At 37.2% G+C, this 16,692-nt stretch overlaps 1 protein-coding gene across 1 annotated transcript; it reads left to right on the top strand.

The window, feature by feature from the left end:
• Positions 1–14,937: 14,937 nt before the first annotated feature.
• LOC146733928 (uncharacterized) lies at positions 14,938–16,455 on the top strand. Its single transcript, XM_085508420.1, has 3 exons — positions 14,938–15,149; positions 15,442–15,632; positions 16,275–16,455. The coding sequence occupies exons 1-3, from the start codon at positions 14,938–14,940 to the stop codon at positions 16,319–16,321; spliced, it is 450 nt and encodes a 149-aa protein (XP_085364546.1). The 3' UTR covers positions 16,322–16,455.
• Positions 16,456–16,692: the final 237 nt, after the last annotated feature.

Raw genomic sequence — 16,692 nt, 5'->3', positions numbered from 1 at the left:
CTCTTAGGACTTCCGCATCTGCTTTAAAATGCACGACGTTTACTAATTATCACATGGGTCTCCTTCGATATCTTCTAATCACCAACAAATTATATAGTCTCAGTTTGTACTCGTTGGTCTGCGCAACAGTGAGTCCCTATAACTCGCGCATGCGTGGCGCGACGACCGCCGCCCTTCAGTTTAAAGATGTACTAGATTTATTTGGCACGAAAAAATGGTCTATTATACTATGAAAATCAACGGAATATGCATAAAATAGCGATCAAATGTTGTTAGGATGACTAAATTTGCATATATTCTGAATGAATAATAATACTTATCAATCATCCACTTTTTATTGGACGTGAACAAATTGACCACAGGAGATTTCATGACCATTCAAAAAATCAACGCAAGATTTTGCACTTGTTTATGTTTATTTCTATGATTTTTCATTTAATTATTGAACGACATAAACAGAACGTCACATTGACTACAAGTCTTGATAATTTATTTTGAAGAGAAAATCTGGCAAGTTTATTTTGGCTAGAATTCGGGTTAATGATGCATTTTAGTATTGAACGTAAAATGCATAAAAAATGAAAAAAAAATCGAAATTTAGAAATAGAAAAATATGTTCTATAAAATAAAAAGTACGATAAACACCGGCATTTGTGGATGTGTCAACACCACTTAATGTTATATTGCTTTTTAAAAATGAATGTACATTGATCATGCCAAACAGACTACCGTGTTGCTGACTTTTTTGTACAGATCATTGTTTGCATTGGTATAAATAATACAGGCCAATATAGTTCGGGACCATATAAGTTTGCATTTGAGTTTTGTGAATAATTGCACAAAATAACACCACACTGTAAAAATAAAGGAAATTGAATAATCTGTATCATCTATGAAATACAGTGATTGTAGTTCGTTTGTACATGGATGGTCTGGACAACGCTATTTTTGAGGATTTATTAGTTTTGATTACTGAAATTGTAAACGTCTTTCCAGGCATTTTTTTTCGAATAAAAAAGAGGAATGTATCCAGAGTCATACCCGTATTTTCTGGTGGGGGTGGGGTGGGGGCGGTCGTCCGGGCATTTTCACTGCCTGACAACTATCATGGTGAAAACAAAGGCCGGAAACTCTCAGAAAACGGTTCTTTGGAATGGTTGTTGAGACTCCCCTGAACAGTGTAACAAAATTATCCCTACATGTGTAACATATATAAATTTGTTTGTTCAGAATTACTTCTCGACTTTAGCTGTGTTTCACCGGCTTTTCGACCGGCTTTGCACTAAATTAATCTATTTTTCATTGTAGGTTTGAAACATTTAGAGATGGAAGGCAAGTTGCCGCTTACGTATTAACAGAACCACATGGTCAGCGTGGCGTCGATTACGGACTTTTAACAGTTATTTTATCATGATGTGTACAGTACATTAACATTTTATCTGAGACATTCAATACTATTCATATTTTAGAATTAGCATCTGGTATTTGATGCAGTGATTTTGTGTCGTTGACATGCACGATGTACTTACTCTCATAACCTCTGTCACGTGTGACTGCAGCTCCGCGTTCATAAAATGAACGTCGCTATTTGATTGGTTGAAATGTCAATTAGTCGATTGTCAATCAATATTCACATGTGTTTAAAATGGGTGTAGCTTATGGTGAGGTGCTGAATTGTTTGAGTTGCGGACATCGAGTTACGAAAACATCGAGTTACAAACTTCGAGTTACGAAAACATCGAGTTACAAAGTTCGAGTTACGAAAACATCGAGTTACGACTGAAAACATGGAGTTACAAAATCTATACGCCCATATTTCAGAAACCACGCCCGGTTTTTTGAAACCACAGTTAACAGTTTACAGAACTTCGAGTTACGGGCAACCTATATTTTTGTTTTTGTTGAACGTTCACATTTAGTACTCGAACTTTAATTAATACAATAAACTGAACTTCTAGTTACGGGCAACATAGAATTTTTGTTTCGTTTAACGTTGTATATTCCATGTAAATGGTAGTTCGATTAAAAATTACTTTGCTCTTTCACCAACAACTCTAAACCTTGTTACATTGTTACATTATTAACCAATTTGCATGTCTGCTATGTAATAATAATATGAGGTTATTACAAGGATACCTCAAAGTATGCACGAAGACAGTACAGCTTCAACAACACACTAAAACCAAAAATGAATAATGAATTTCTGTCGACTAACCCAGCCCACTAAAATTACACTATTAAATCACATTGTAATCACTTATCTGTTCCATTTCAATATAGTCATGGTAGGTGCGCGTATATTACACTCAATTTAGATATGTCATTTTGGGGTGTTTGCTGTGGTTCAGCGAGGTACAGGTCTGATTACAATGGTAGGGTACATTGCCGTGAAACGCCTTGCATGTTTTTATGTTCCTAACATGCTTGTTAGTAATATATATATCTGTTCATAACATTAAGCTAATCGTAAACACTTTCGTTGACATAATTTGATTAGAGCACAATGATGTCATCTCAAATTAATATCTCCATGTTTTTTTTCTCGAGAAATGCCCTGAAAACAACTGATTTTGACAAGAAAAAACATAAATATTTAAAGAATAACCCATAACAAAATGCAACTTCGCAACCCAACTTATACGACTTTCCAACTAACTTTTGCAACTTTACGTGTGACAACCAAATTTGTCAATTTTCTACACAAAGTTTTTGACCTTTCATTTAGCTGTTGTCGTTCTAGCTAAACATTTTATCGACTTTCCACGCATAACTAAAAACGTTATAGATTGATTCTCATAAAATATGTCGGAGGGGTTTCTCTTGATACGAGCACGAAACCATTTTGGTGCAGATACGGGTACGATTACCATAGTAACGTCAGGTTATTGATATACACACGTGTAATTAGAAGGAGTGTGGGCATGAATACAGTGGGCAATCGATTATATTACGGTACAGATGCGAGCACAGTTAACGTGGTAACACCAATTTTGGGAGTGATTTCTCATTTATAACTCAATATATATTATTGATTGATTTTTATGAAATTACCATGACGTATTGCCTTTGAGACTAGCACGAAGCCATTACATGTTGGTACAAATATCGGTACAGTTAACATAGAAACAGCAATTTCAGACATGACGAACACGAAGCTCAGACGACAAAATCTTGTCATTTGATCTGCCGATGTCAATCGGCTTTCAAACTTTGGCACGTTGGAAATGTAGTCATAAATATTCATAAGTTGATTACGTCGTCCACCAGCATCATCTTTAACATGTAAATGTATGTGAACCATGAACCCAAAGCCCGAAACACATGTACACATTTATACCTAGACAATCAGCTAAACGTGATTGGCCAGTACCGAGGTGAAGTTGACGTAACGTAAGTTCACTCGTACATTATTCTACACATAATTACCAGCTCATAATAACACTTTTAATCGCTCACGTCTTTGTGGCCATTATTCACTTCCATTAAATTGAACGGCACATTACACAAGGCAATGGAACATACAGATAGAGTGTAAAATACTTCGTGAATAATTTTGTTTACTTGTTCTGTGATGTTCCTCAACACAAACTATGAATGAACCATGTCTGTGCATGCCATATATCAAGGACGCGTTCGACTACACTAAAACACATAATCAAAATGGCGGACATTGAGTACAAACCTCTAAAACAATTCCTAGCTGGCGGCGGACACATATAGTCTGATAAACAGGTTCTGCTATTTTTGTGTGATTTATTTTTTGTCATTTGGTAAAACTGAATGAAATTTAAGAAAAACAGTTCTGTTTTGTGTATTTCGTACCCCAATTTCAGTAATGACGTCAAACCAATCATAGTCATGCAAATCGAATGCACGCAGCTTCAAAGCTTCCCAAAATGCCAGTCATCAACTTTGCAAAACTGACAATTTGCAACTTTTGCAATTTTTCGACTTTCCAGCTAAATTTTTCAAACCAATGTTTTTGACTTTCCACCCCACGTTTTTGACTTTCAAGTCGATATTTTTGAGTTTCCATCTAACTTTGCAAATCAAATATTTTCAGCTCTATTTTCAAGCTAAGTTTACAAAATTTCAACTTCGTACGGAGATTTTTTGACTTTCCCTCTACTTTTTTCTACTCGCTTTTGCAGCTGATGAAATTGTCTGATTTCGCAAACTAAAATTCATGACTTTCTAGGTAATTTATATCTTTTCCTCTAACTTTGGCATGTTTGCAACAACGCACCACAACGTTGAATAATTACGTTTACGACAATAGAAAATGTTTTCCATTTTTGAAAAATAACAGGAAAATAACTGATTTTGACAAGAAAAAATCATAAATATTTTAAGAATAAAGAAATGCAGTTTTCAACCCAAATTATAACGACTTTCTAACTAAATTTTGCAACTTTACAATCAAACTTGTAAATTTTACACCCAGTGTTTTAATACTCTATAATAACCAACCATTTTACAACAACCGTTCTAGCTAAATTTGCCAACTTTTCATCCATTCCTACTTTGCAAACAAACGTCTTTCCACCAAACTTTCAAACTTTTCGCGACTTTGCAACAACATTTTGTCGACTTTCCACGCAACTCATTCGAACTAACAGCTGACTTTCTTAACCCTATGTACGCCAATGTTAACCTTTGCTACCATTCACACAATTAAACCCTTTTCATTTTGTTTACCAAAACTTGACCAAAGCATGTAGAAAATGTTGAATTATGTCTATTTGGTTCAAAATTAACAAGGAAATTGAAGAAATATAGTTACCTAAAAACGTGTAAAATGTTGCACCAAATTGTTGGCGGGTAAATTATGACGCTCAAGGAATTAGGCTATACAACATACAAGCTAATGTTTGCAAATCAAGTTATTAATAAAGACCAACATATACTTAAAGCGGGAGGGTCGTCACCTGCGCACGCGCGGGAATTGAGTCCCAAGGGACGATAACAACACACGCTAAAACGCAAAGGCCCATGGGTAGACGCTTGTTTGTAAACAATGCCACGCTATGGCCATCTGACGCATGCGTAGGTGACGACTCCCCGCTTTAATTCACGCAATACTATATATTCGCTAGTTTTAGAGATATATTTTAAATCGAATTTAATAATTCAGCAGAGCAAATAAGATTATGTTCGACAGTGTGCGTACCGTTCTTGCTCATCTGATAACAGATACGGCAAGGTACACTTTGATTTAGATGGAGTGAATATATAATATTTAGTTTTACAACAACAGCATCATTTGCATTATCAGAGTCATTATTAACTTGTTAGAGAGTTATTTTTATTTTCTATCAAGAATCAGAACATTATTCAAAACTTTAAAAAGTTAAATGCAATAGTCTAATGGTCTCCAGCCACTAATTAACCAATGGCCAATGACTAATGATCAATTTAAATGCTTTGCAAGAACCAATGAATGTTTTTAAATATTTTTTTTTCTCAGGTGCTCCCTGCTGGATGGCGTGATCACCTGGGTCAAAGGTGAGAATGACATGTGGTCTTTTGTTTACTACTTAGCGGCTGTGTACCTGCAGGTTTATTCTGTGTGTATTTGGATGTTCTAATCTTGGTGTTTTTCCAGTGATTTATCCGTCTAGGTGCAATCCAAATACAGTAGATGTGTCTTGTTTACCTGAGATTTGCAAGAGTTTGAGCTGGCCAACATGTTAGTTTTTTTTCATATGGTTGATTACTGGTATGTTGATTTCCCATTTTCGAGCCATGTTTTCAACTTTGTTTATCATTTTCATATAGCAATCTCGTCATATGTTAATATTTTTGTCAATGGAGTTTCAATTAGTGGTATGAGCCCTAATGATTTCCGCTGGTGAATCGTAAAAACGAGCAGTGAATAGTTACACGGAAAAAAAGGAAAACAAAATGCGACGGAATGCTGTTCTGATGTGTGTTTTAAAAATATTCCTTTCAAAATGAAATATTTAAATGTTCGCGCGCCGAAGAGTAAGCTATATTATTGAAAATTTAAGAAAAAAAAACTACTTAGAATCACTCATAATCGGGCTTTGTTTTTCCTGACGCTGTTGATTGTTCTGCCACTCGGTTTGGAAGACGGCATAAAACAACACTAACTCGCGTAACTATGTGTTCATAGTTATTAAATTTCGGTCTACAGTCGATATTCAGCTAGCACTGGAAGGCGAGTTAAATGCTTATTTTGTGGTTGTTGCAACAATGTTGTGAATCTATCGCAATTTCTATAATAGTTTGATGTACTTATATTTTCTATCAGAGTAGTTCTTATCAGGAAGGGCAAATTGAGTACAGTTTTTCCACAACGCTAACGCTTTTTTTTTCTGTTTTTTAATACTTGTTTTGCATCACTGTAAAATGAGTGCATTTTCAGTTCTTTTTTCAAAATTATGACCACATTTGCAAACATAATAACACAAAACTTGTAAATGGGAGTATCCTACCCGGATTCTACTATACGAGGAGAATGGATAACTCTGACATAGTATCTCTTCTCGTTCTTTTTTACTGAGCATAAACTTATTCAGTTCAAGGATGTATTATATCGTCGTACTCCGGAATATTGTCATCCCAAAATTACCAATTGTATCGGTTAGGGAAACTATAAGGCCTACTGGAAAAACAGAAATGTGTATTTGTTATCTTTTCGAGAAAGATATTTTTGTACATAATAAAAGAAATATTGACATTCCACACAAATGACCGCAGACATGTCATTGATCTGAAAGTAACGTTTTCATTTTTTTCATCTTCACGTCCACTGTTAAAAAGTATATTTTTGGTCAGAATTGTTCACTTAAATTTTAGCCATTGTATTCAGCGCAAAATTGAATTAAGCTATATTGTTGAATTAGTTCAGAACTGTTGTTCTTCACGCAAAATGTGTATTTTGTGTTTCTAAATTTTGCTAAGCATAGAAAAGATCGTGACAGGCAGCGAGCGCAATATTATATTGTATCCATTTTGATTTTTGCATTCGTTATTTAACATCTAGATCAACGTTGCAAAGTTGTATTAGTTACGCTATGTTTACTGCGAGATTTATTAAAAAAATACCTTCAGAGTTTCTAAAAGCCAACCTCCAATACACAAACCTACGCTAAACGATTGCATTGTAAAGGTAAGAGTTAAGTATGTACATTAAAGCGGGGGAGTCGTCACCTGCGCATGCATGTGCCAGATTGCCATAGCGTGTCATTATTTACAAACAAGCGTCTACTCATGAGCCTTTGCGTTTTTAGCGTGTGTTGTTATCGTCGCTTCGGACTTAATTCCCGCGCGTGCGCAGGTGAAGACCCTCCCGCTTTAACCAAGCATAAACGCGCAGTGTTTCACAAGTCGTACATATTGGTGCGTCTCTTTTACAACATGATCACTATATCATCATATGACATGCACTCGATCAATTCTCATGAATAATAACTACCGGTAATCGGTCAAAAAGCTATGACTTCCGGGATCCTGACCAGTGACCCGGGATAGAATCTAATTGAGCTAATCCGATTGGCATTCGTGTAACTAGATTATTGCTGGTACCAGCTGGGTTACCATGTCAATGTTAATGTCGTAATCCTCGCCGAGTTAATGAATCCATTACATGGCAGGCAAAATGTAAGGTACAAAACATCGTGACGAAATGTATTGACGTTATACGATAGTTACGCTAGGAGTATCGATTACCTATCTGCATTATCAAAAGTCACAGTCTGGATAATGGATTCGACTAATTTGATAACATACGAAGATAACAGACGACGATGACAGTTGGACGTGCCGGATCACGTCTGTTTACATTACTAATAACTTGAAATATTTCTAATTTAATATTTTAGGTATAATTGGTTGAAATGTTCAAACTGACTGTGATAATCGCCGGGTACCTCCTGGCCTCAAAAGGTAACGATTTTATAATAATCTGAACGCGCGGACTGTCTATCGCGACGTTTCGGATACCACTTTTTTATCGAATTTTGGCTTCAAGGTCATGACTGAATTTGTGTGGCCAGTATCCGATTGTAGGTCGGAAAGATCAATGGCGACGGCGGCATAGAACATGGGAATAGAACCTGTGGCAACGAGTAGACTCAGTGTTGGCTAATATGTCCAGGAATATTACTTTATTAACTTGCGTATTTAATTATTCATAGTAACACATTTCTTTATTAATCGGGATATCAATACAAATCCAACATTATTCTCATCAACCTCACCATAATTCTCATCAACCTATAAAATGTTATCAATCCCACAATTCAAAATGGAAAACAGAGTCAACAGACTGGATTTAATTATGCATTTTATATGTTCATCACCAAAAAGAGCACCATTTTGAGTTCAATCGTCAATAAAAGGTTCACGAGACACATTGCGGTCATATGCCTAGTCACGATAAAGCCACAGACAGTTGAATCGAATACATCCCGTGTTTCTCAAATACAAAGCAATTTTTCAAACTTCACTGGCGTTTGAAGAAGTGAATGTGATTCCAACGTGTATTCATTAAAAAGTAAATGTAGTGGCATATTTTCTCCAAATACATTTATGTATATTTTTGAACCAAACAAACTTGATAAAATATTGCTTATATTTAATTTGAAAACACGTTAACTCCTTTCACGAGATTTCAAATATGGTGGTACAGAACGCTGCCCATAACGTACTCTGAATGCAAAGCTATTACTTATATATTTGATTCGAAATGACGTAAACAGCTTTCGTGAAGAATTTTAGTATGGTTGTTTTTGCGGCAGGGCTAAGATCAGTGCAGTATACATTCACCAGTATCCATCACAGTGCTTTGGGGTTTATATCATCGTAACATACAGTTATAACATAGAATGCTTTTCACCTCTTTATTTTGTTCTAAACAAAAGTGTCGGGTGAATCCTACGACTATTGCGAGGTACTGCGGGATTCCCTGCTGTTTTATGAAGCCCAGCGTTCTGGCGTAATGACAGATGAAACGAAAAGTAAACTGGACTGGAAGAAAGACTCTGCGTTGAATGATCAAGGAGAAAATGGGGAGGATCTTACTGGAGGATATTATGACGGTATGTCTGTTTGTAATTTACCGTTGCGTGTCAGTTCACTTTGCAAATGTGAGAGTTTCAATCCCTCGACACTGATCAAATGTTGAGACCCCTTGTTGGTTCTTGCAGGGCAGTTACATTGTAGGTTATGTTTGTCTGACGAATAGGAACTTCTAGTACTTTCAAAATAAAATATATGTAAAGATCCTCGCCGTGTATATACTTATAATATTTCATTATAATAGAATTTATACATATATTTTGATTGTATCTTTTTTCGAATACAAAAACAAAGAAACAAAATAAATAAATAAATAAATAAACATTGACCATCGTTATATGTCGACATAAATATCACAGTGTAGACAATTCAAGTTTGGTCAAGTCGTGTATTCGTTCCGACCACAGGCATCTTCATACATGTACTTCCAACACGACCAATACGCCGATTACCACACAGCGGCTATTGTTAGCCTATGCAAGGGTCGTCTCCGTGGAGCTAATCGGCCAAACATTCTGACTATTTGTCGACATCAGCAAATTATCCGCGGCGTTGTCAGCACCACGAGTGAGTAATTACAATAAACGCGCATGTGTGAATCTACGATGGATATCAGATCGGATTGGTCTCCACGTTGGACATCAGCTGGCAATTTATTGTTAGGGGTGTTCCATTTCAAAACTCGGGTGGGCTGAATACATTTGTGGAAACAAACACAGCACTGGGACAGAAACGTTTATGTCATTTTAGGGGTATTACTTAACGTATGACTAAGTAAATGGAATATGAGATTGATGGAACTTCCGGTTTTTCATAACTTTTAATGTAGAATGTAACATGTATAGGAGATTCCTTCTCTAACCGTTTTATGATGTTCGTGTGACTATGAGTTTATTGCGAGGATACCTTAAAGTATGCACGAAGACAGCGACACACTGTAATTTATGACGTTACGGTATAATACAGTGTATTATTATTATTATTATTATGTTTGCAGGGCGGGGGGGGTGGTGCGTGCCGACAATAAGGCACATCCAAATACACATTGCAATAACCGAGTGTTTTTGTAGATAAATTATTAGATTACATGACGACTTGAAATAAAATATTTGTGTCAAATCCTAATTTATCAGCGGGGGACCATATTAAAGCCGGTCTACCTATGGCGTACACGGTGACCGTGGTAGCATGGGGTTTACTGGAATATCCGGATGCATACGAAGCCTGTGGCCAAACTGAGAATGTCAAAGATATGATCCGATGGGGCACGGACTACTTTCTGAAAATCTACCCGGAAAAGGATGTACTGTATTACCAGGTAAGTCATCTAGAACTCCGGGTAGCATACGTGTTTTATAACACTGCCTGCATGCATTTTACTATTGGCTGCACGTGTTATACGTGCTCGGCTATATTTGGGTGAGGTCTCAAAAAGGAAAACCATTTTCAGTACCTGTTATTTAAAGCATAAAATACCGCTACTTTCGGTGCCTAGTCGTCGCGCAGTGCATGCTCGAATTTCGTGTACGTAACAAATGTTTATTACACACGTTATATACGTCGGTGTGAGTTCCATATCGAACAGGACGTGACGCGACGATTGTGACGCGTCAATGTTTCAAATGTGATATCGACGTTAACAAATAAAGATAAGACGATACTCGTAATACAACTGTGTTGTATTGTTCATCAATGTGTTTTTCCGCACAGAGCATTTCCACCCACTAGGTTTTTCGCGCCAGAGTCGTCTCATCGCGTTCCAGGCAGCGTATACAACGCGCGAAAAATTGTTTTCGTAAAATTTGAAGACGTGCTCTGCAACGCTTGTGGCGTTTTAAAGGGTGGCGGACGTCGCGCAGCTCGTGCTCGAGTGTCAGGTAAACAAACCATGTATTTTACACGCGCTGCAAACGTCGCCATCAGTCCCATATCGAACAGGACGCGGAGCGACGACCACCGGCCTTTAAATTAGGTTGATGTAAAGTTGACTTACGACATACGAATATTAATACACATACACAATATAAATACAGAATGAAGAGATTGGAATAGAATTTTAAATTTAGAACTGTTCATTTTTAGGTTGGTGATGTTGAAACAGACCACAGTGCATGGTGTCGAGCCCAGGATATGAAGATGAGCCGACCAGCTTTAAAAGCGAATAGTGACCACCCCGGATGTGACGTAGCTGCAGAGACTGCCGCTGCCTTAGCGGCCGCATCTATTATTTTTCAAGAAGGTAGTGTATCATTTTATTCGTGTGTCAGTTTAGACTAAGTAGCTAAGGTGAATTTAGAGCAATGTTTTTTTTCTAAAACATTATTTAAATAAATCTGTGAAATGACTGAAAGCAATAATGAGCCATATTGTATATTTCGGAATACAGATTTAACTACTCAGAGTCATTTTGGCAACATGCCAACTTGAACACTGACAGGTAGGAACACAATAGTGTAACAATAGCGTGATCGTAATAAAATTACTTTATATATGTTATTGTTTGCAAACCTTCAAGCTAGCTAATTGCCATTGATAGTTGTAACTCAGTGTTGGACAATGCAACGTGTGACAACCCATACACATATGTACAATAGAATAAACATGCGTTTTAAAATTAAATGAAATGAAATGAACTATGAAAAGCTGTTTCGTCCCAAATTACTGTTTTTTAAGACAAAAATCAAAACAATGTTATGAATTTAAACACACCATTTTTGGAAATACCCAGCTTTCTGTATATGTGTAACATAATATGACGTCATAAATTCAAAAAGTATAGCTAAACTATACGTACGCATACTCATGTATTTTACCTTTAACGCGTTTGATATGGGTCGCATGCGTTGTATACGAGGCGTGCAAAACATCACATGTTCTAAATTAAATCTCCATTACCAACCAGCTAATTTAAAGATTGTGTTGGATGCGGTGGTGTTCGCGTGTGGCGAATATAACGCGCATTAGATACATTGTCTTTTTAAACAAACTCCAAGCACACGCTACATATAATAGTTATTAACGACCCCCGCACTTCAGAGTTGTATTATGGATGAAAATATGTGACATTTAATACTGCTGTTAGAAGCTAATATGATGCTGAATATATACGATCTATTATGAACTAAAAACGCTGCTGTAGCACACAGATAGATATTCGTTCATTAGAACAATTGAATTCTAATACGCATGCGCGTACCACTGCACAATGCGTAGTATATTTCTTTTATTTTCCAAAGAGCGAATAAAAGTTCCATTTTTAGTTTACGACAATTCATAACCCATTTATTCTCAACATGCACCTTTTAAACAACGATATTAAGAAGAACACAATTTTGCCCATAATTCTACAAATTGGCATGTTTTAATACAATACATATTATACGTATTTAACCTAAGTATTTATTGACAGAGGACACAGTCTATGCAGCTCAATGCAAAGAGAAAGCAAAAGCACTCTACGAATACGCCATGGCTAATTTTGGATCGGCGAACAAAGACTCGGGAATATACAAGTATGTACATATGTATATACGTTCGACAAAAAAAAAAAGATTGTTTGGACGAATATGAAATACACATAATAAACATATTTTACCCAACAAGTAATTCAGAGCGCATGCGCAGCTGTGTTACAAAACAACGTGATAAATATAAATTATGATAGAGCACACGGGTGATAATTTACATAGAAGAAAATTATGTTTCCTAATGCCTCTTGTAGATAATTATACGTTTTGCAAAATTATTTTTTAATACAGCCATCCACTACATTGCCTTCTAGAAACCCAGTATTCAAAGATGAGCTTGTGTGGGCGATGATTTGGTTGTATAAAGCAACGAGGATAGAGAGCTATTTAACAACTGCTGTGAGTAAATACAAAAAATACTCAATTGGTGAGCTCAGGTACACCAGCTTCAGTTGGAAAAATAAGAATCCTGGGGTTGCGGTAAGTTTACTTCTGTCCATTTATGTGTATTGTCAGTGATGTTTACAAAGTGTGTAAATACATTGTTTAATTGGAATATTATGCTACACGGTACCCTAGCTGCCCCCGTCTGTTTTTCCCGCTTGCTACCGAAAAAAAAGACATTTGCTATACGTTCGATGTAAATTTGCATATCTCGACTTTTGCGCTTGAATCATGTAAGACATAATGTGCCAATTGACATGAATGAAATAAATGACATGCCCATATTTGTCAATTGGCGGGTGATTAAAACGTCAAAAAAAAATAAAAAAAATAATGTGGGCATTTACTTTTGTCGTTCTTGAAATTGTATTTTCGAAGTCGTAGTTAATCAATGTAGTTGTGCTGAGAGTGCTATATAGGTAATATCAGGTTCATTACTTGGGGTTTGCAACGCGCATAGTACTGTATGGTCACATCACGACAAGATCCTAGTAGATGAGGCTACGACCTTCTGACATGACCTATATCAATGTTCAAGGTTTGTAAGAAAACAATAAAACGTCTTACCTCTACCATAGTGAACAAATGTAATACATTGAAAATGTACAGAAAATATAGTTCCGGTAATCCGTCATATCGAGAGCAGCTATTTGGACCACCTGGACCACCCAGTAACTTAGTTACCTTGGGCATGCGCATTCGCATTATTCTGAGTTGGGAACGCTTATGCGAGAGCGAGATTGAAACGGAATCATGTCACGCTACTTGCAAACCCCAAGTAATGTACCTTTGGTATTATAGATAAAACACGTTGAAACCGGAGTCTTTTCGAAACGAACACGATACTGATTCATATAACACGTATGCTGAACCACTTTTAGCTTTAATATGAGTTACGACGAACAGAGAACTTGTCGTCACATCTTTGGCGAGGATGCAAGAGACAACTTAAAATTTTTGAGAAAATGGTGCGAACTCTCTTGAATTGCGTGATATCTTGACATATTCATCAATCGATGTAGGTATTCGACTCCGAAGTGTCAAGCGAGGTGGCCGACTTGACCATAACTTCCACTAAACCACGAAGCATTGGTTTCTCGAAACAGACATTCAAAACAAAACGTTTTTCACCCTGCAAATTTTAAAATGTCCGCTCATTGTCGTAATATAGTACGGAGAATGAATCAAAAGATTCGATTTTATACAGATAAGAACTTTACGACTTGTGAGACTTGAGTGGCGATGGCGCCGTAGAGATTTTGTTTACCTCGGTAACTTGTGCAAATAAGGGCGTATTAATCATGATGATTTAAATAAATAATTTACAAGTAACAGACCGTAATATACTTACATAAACCTTGATGTCGTCTGTTTTTTTGTACGAATTGATCTCCGCAACGTGTACGCATAGCATTGTGTTCACTGTTATCAACAATCTAGTCCACGTGAGACCAACATCTGGCGCATGCGTAGTGCGATGACCACTACCCTTTAAGCGACCGTCAATGATTCATGGGTGTTGAAAATATCATGGACGAGTGTCTGCCAGAATCATGGATCTATAAAAACCATATTCTTCATTTATTCAGATTTTGTTGTACGAAGAAACATCAACCTCCAGTTATACTAAAGATGCCAACAAGTTTATGAACAATTGGCTGATTGACATAGAGAGGACCCCGCTGGGTCTAGCTTATGCATTGGATTGGGGTCCACTGCGAGCAGCGGGTGAGTACATACGTAGTAGTAATTCTTTTCAATCATAATCGCACCGTCTAGTGCTGCTGCGACGTTAGCATCACGCAGAAGATAGATGTGAAAAAGTAGTTGAAAACGAGCTGTGTTTTTGTGTGCAAACGTTCGTCGTTGTTTTTATTTTATTTTTTTTATTGACGAACGACAACACGATTTCGACGCTATTTATGGATTTCCTGGCAAACATTACTTAACGTGAGGATTGGTTGCTATAGGGCCTAGTTATATGACGCGCTGCAGTGCATCGACTGACCATGTACATATTGTTTTAGCTGGCAGCGCATTCATAGGTTTGAAGTTGGGCGATCTCGGCGTCAAGCGAGGACCCTTCCGAGAATTTGCCATGCAGCAGATACACTACATTCTAGGGGATACTGGGAGGAGCTACGTTGTTGGGTTCGGCAATAATCCACCACAAAACATACATCACAGGGACAGGTATGTTATAATAGACCAATGCCCAGTGCAATGTTATGTGACTCATTGTCGGTGTACGTCTTCATGACAGCCATTTTGATCTTCCAAGTTTGAATCAAGTCGTGCTATAACTACTAAAAGTGGCCTTCCGAATATTCACATATCACCTCATCACATACAATTCTGTCACCAATCGCAATCTTGCTGACATTCAGAGTGTAAATAACCGTCATGTAATCATAAAAGAGATTCTGCATCTACAGTCATCATCTGTGTTTTGAATATCGATCTGTATTTTTGTGTATATTCGTAGCTCTTGTCCAAAAACCGGAACGTGTAATTCAGCGAACGCTCTCTACAATCCGAAGGCGAATCCGATAATTTTGACTGGTGCCTTGACAGGGGGTCCTGACAACCAAGATTATTACGCCGATGATAGAACTATTATTGAAAAATCCGAAGTTGCACTGGACTACAACGCAGCGTTCCAGAGTGCCGTGGCAGGTAATTATGCAGCAATATTATTTGCTTGTGTATATGTTTACAGGCGGTGGTCGCTGCGACACGCATGTGCGAGATTTCCATAAACAGTCAGCGTCCATCCGTTCCCAATGCTCTCTCTCAGTGACAAGCATGCGTGCGAGTTTTGATTTGCCCGCTAGGTGCACACAAACTTAAATTCACGCATGCGACAGAAGGCTATGGCGTGTCGCCGCTTAGATCTCAATTCTCGCGCTTGCGCTGGTGACGTCCCTTTTGCTTTAAAGGGCGGCAGCCGTTCTATTCGATAGGGGACTCATAGCGACGGATACAACGCGTGTAAAATACATTGTTTACATGAAATTCGAACACGTGCTGCGCGACGACCACCGCTATTTAAGCTTTGGCAGTATCTTTTGTGAACGCTTTGGTCTGTACAACAACCAAAGGAGCCTTTGTCAATTTGGCGCGACGAAGCCCACCGCATTTCATCCATTATTAACTGCATCTGTGTTGATGGTCCTTTACTTTTCAAGGTTAAAATTTAACAAAATGTAGCACTACTAGTTGGACGATAATTTATCACGTTTCACTCTTTGTGTGCATGTCGATATCCTGATTGTTTTGTTATTGTTGTTCTAACCGTAATTTTTTTTCCAATTGCAGCTCTTAAGCACCTGGAGTTAAATGGTAATCTACCAACTGACTATTAAATGGATGTTTTCAGGTTGAAATTGCCGAATTGCAAACACATGAATTAAATTTCGAAGTACCTTCTGAAGCTTTACAGTTCGGGGTTATTAGTTCTTATTGTATCATATGACTGTTTATTAAACGTAGCACGATTAGAATTTGGTAGTCTATGTCTGAAAGTATGTGATATTGCGTGATGGCGCGTTACCACTTGAAAATGTAACGATAAGTTATACAACGTAAAATGTTGACATGGGTATCTGTCATCTAATCGGAGAAAACTGGATTTCTCTCAGTCTGGGCGGGTGTTTATAAACGTAACGATAGCAACTCAACTCTACAGATACATGGCTATAGTTGTTAAGTTTTTCGGGTTATTATTTCCGATAAT

The sequence above is a fragment of the Saccoglossus kowalevskii genome, chromosome 15, assembly GCF_978046115.1.
Source record: "Saccoglossus kowalevskii chromosome 15, keSacKowa6.1, whole genome shotgun sequence".
Taxonomy (NCBI): Eukaryota; Metazoa; Hemichordata; class Enteropneusta; family Harrimaniidae; genus Saccoglossus; species Saccoglossus kowalevskii.
This window is presented reverse-complemented; position numbering and strand designations above follow the sequence as displayed.

Bases quoted from the DNA above. Each gene is read 5' to 3' on its own strand.
- LOC146733928 (XM_085508420.1), top strand. From the start codon at position 14,938: ATGACGCGCTGCAGTGCATCGACTGACCATGTACATATTGTTTTAGCT. The intron at 15,150-15,441 runs GTATGTTATAAT...GTATATTCGTAG, and splicing joins AACATACATCACAGGGACAG to CTCTTGTCCAAAAACCGGAA. The intron at 15,633-16,274 runs GTAATTATGCAG...TTCCAATTGCAG, and splicing joins GTTCCAGAGTGCCGTGGCAG to CTCTTAAGCACCTGGAGTTA.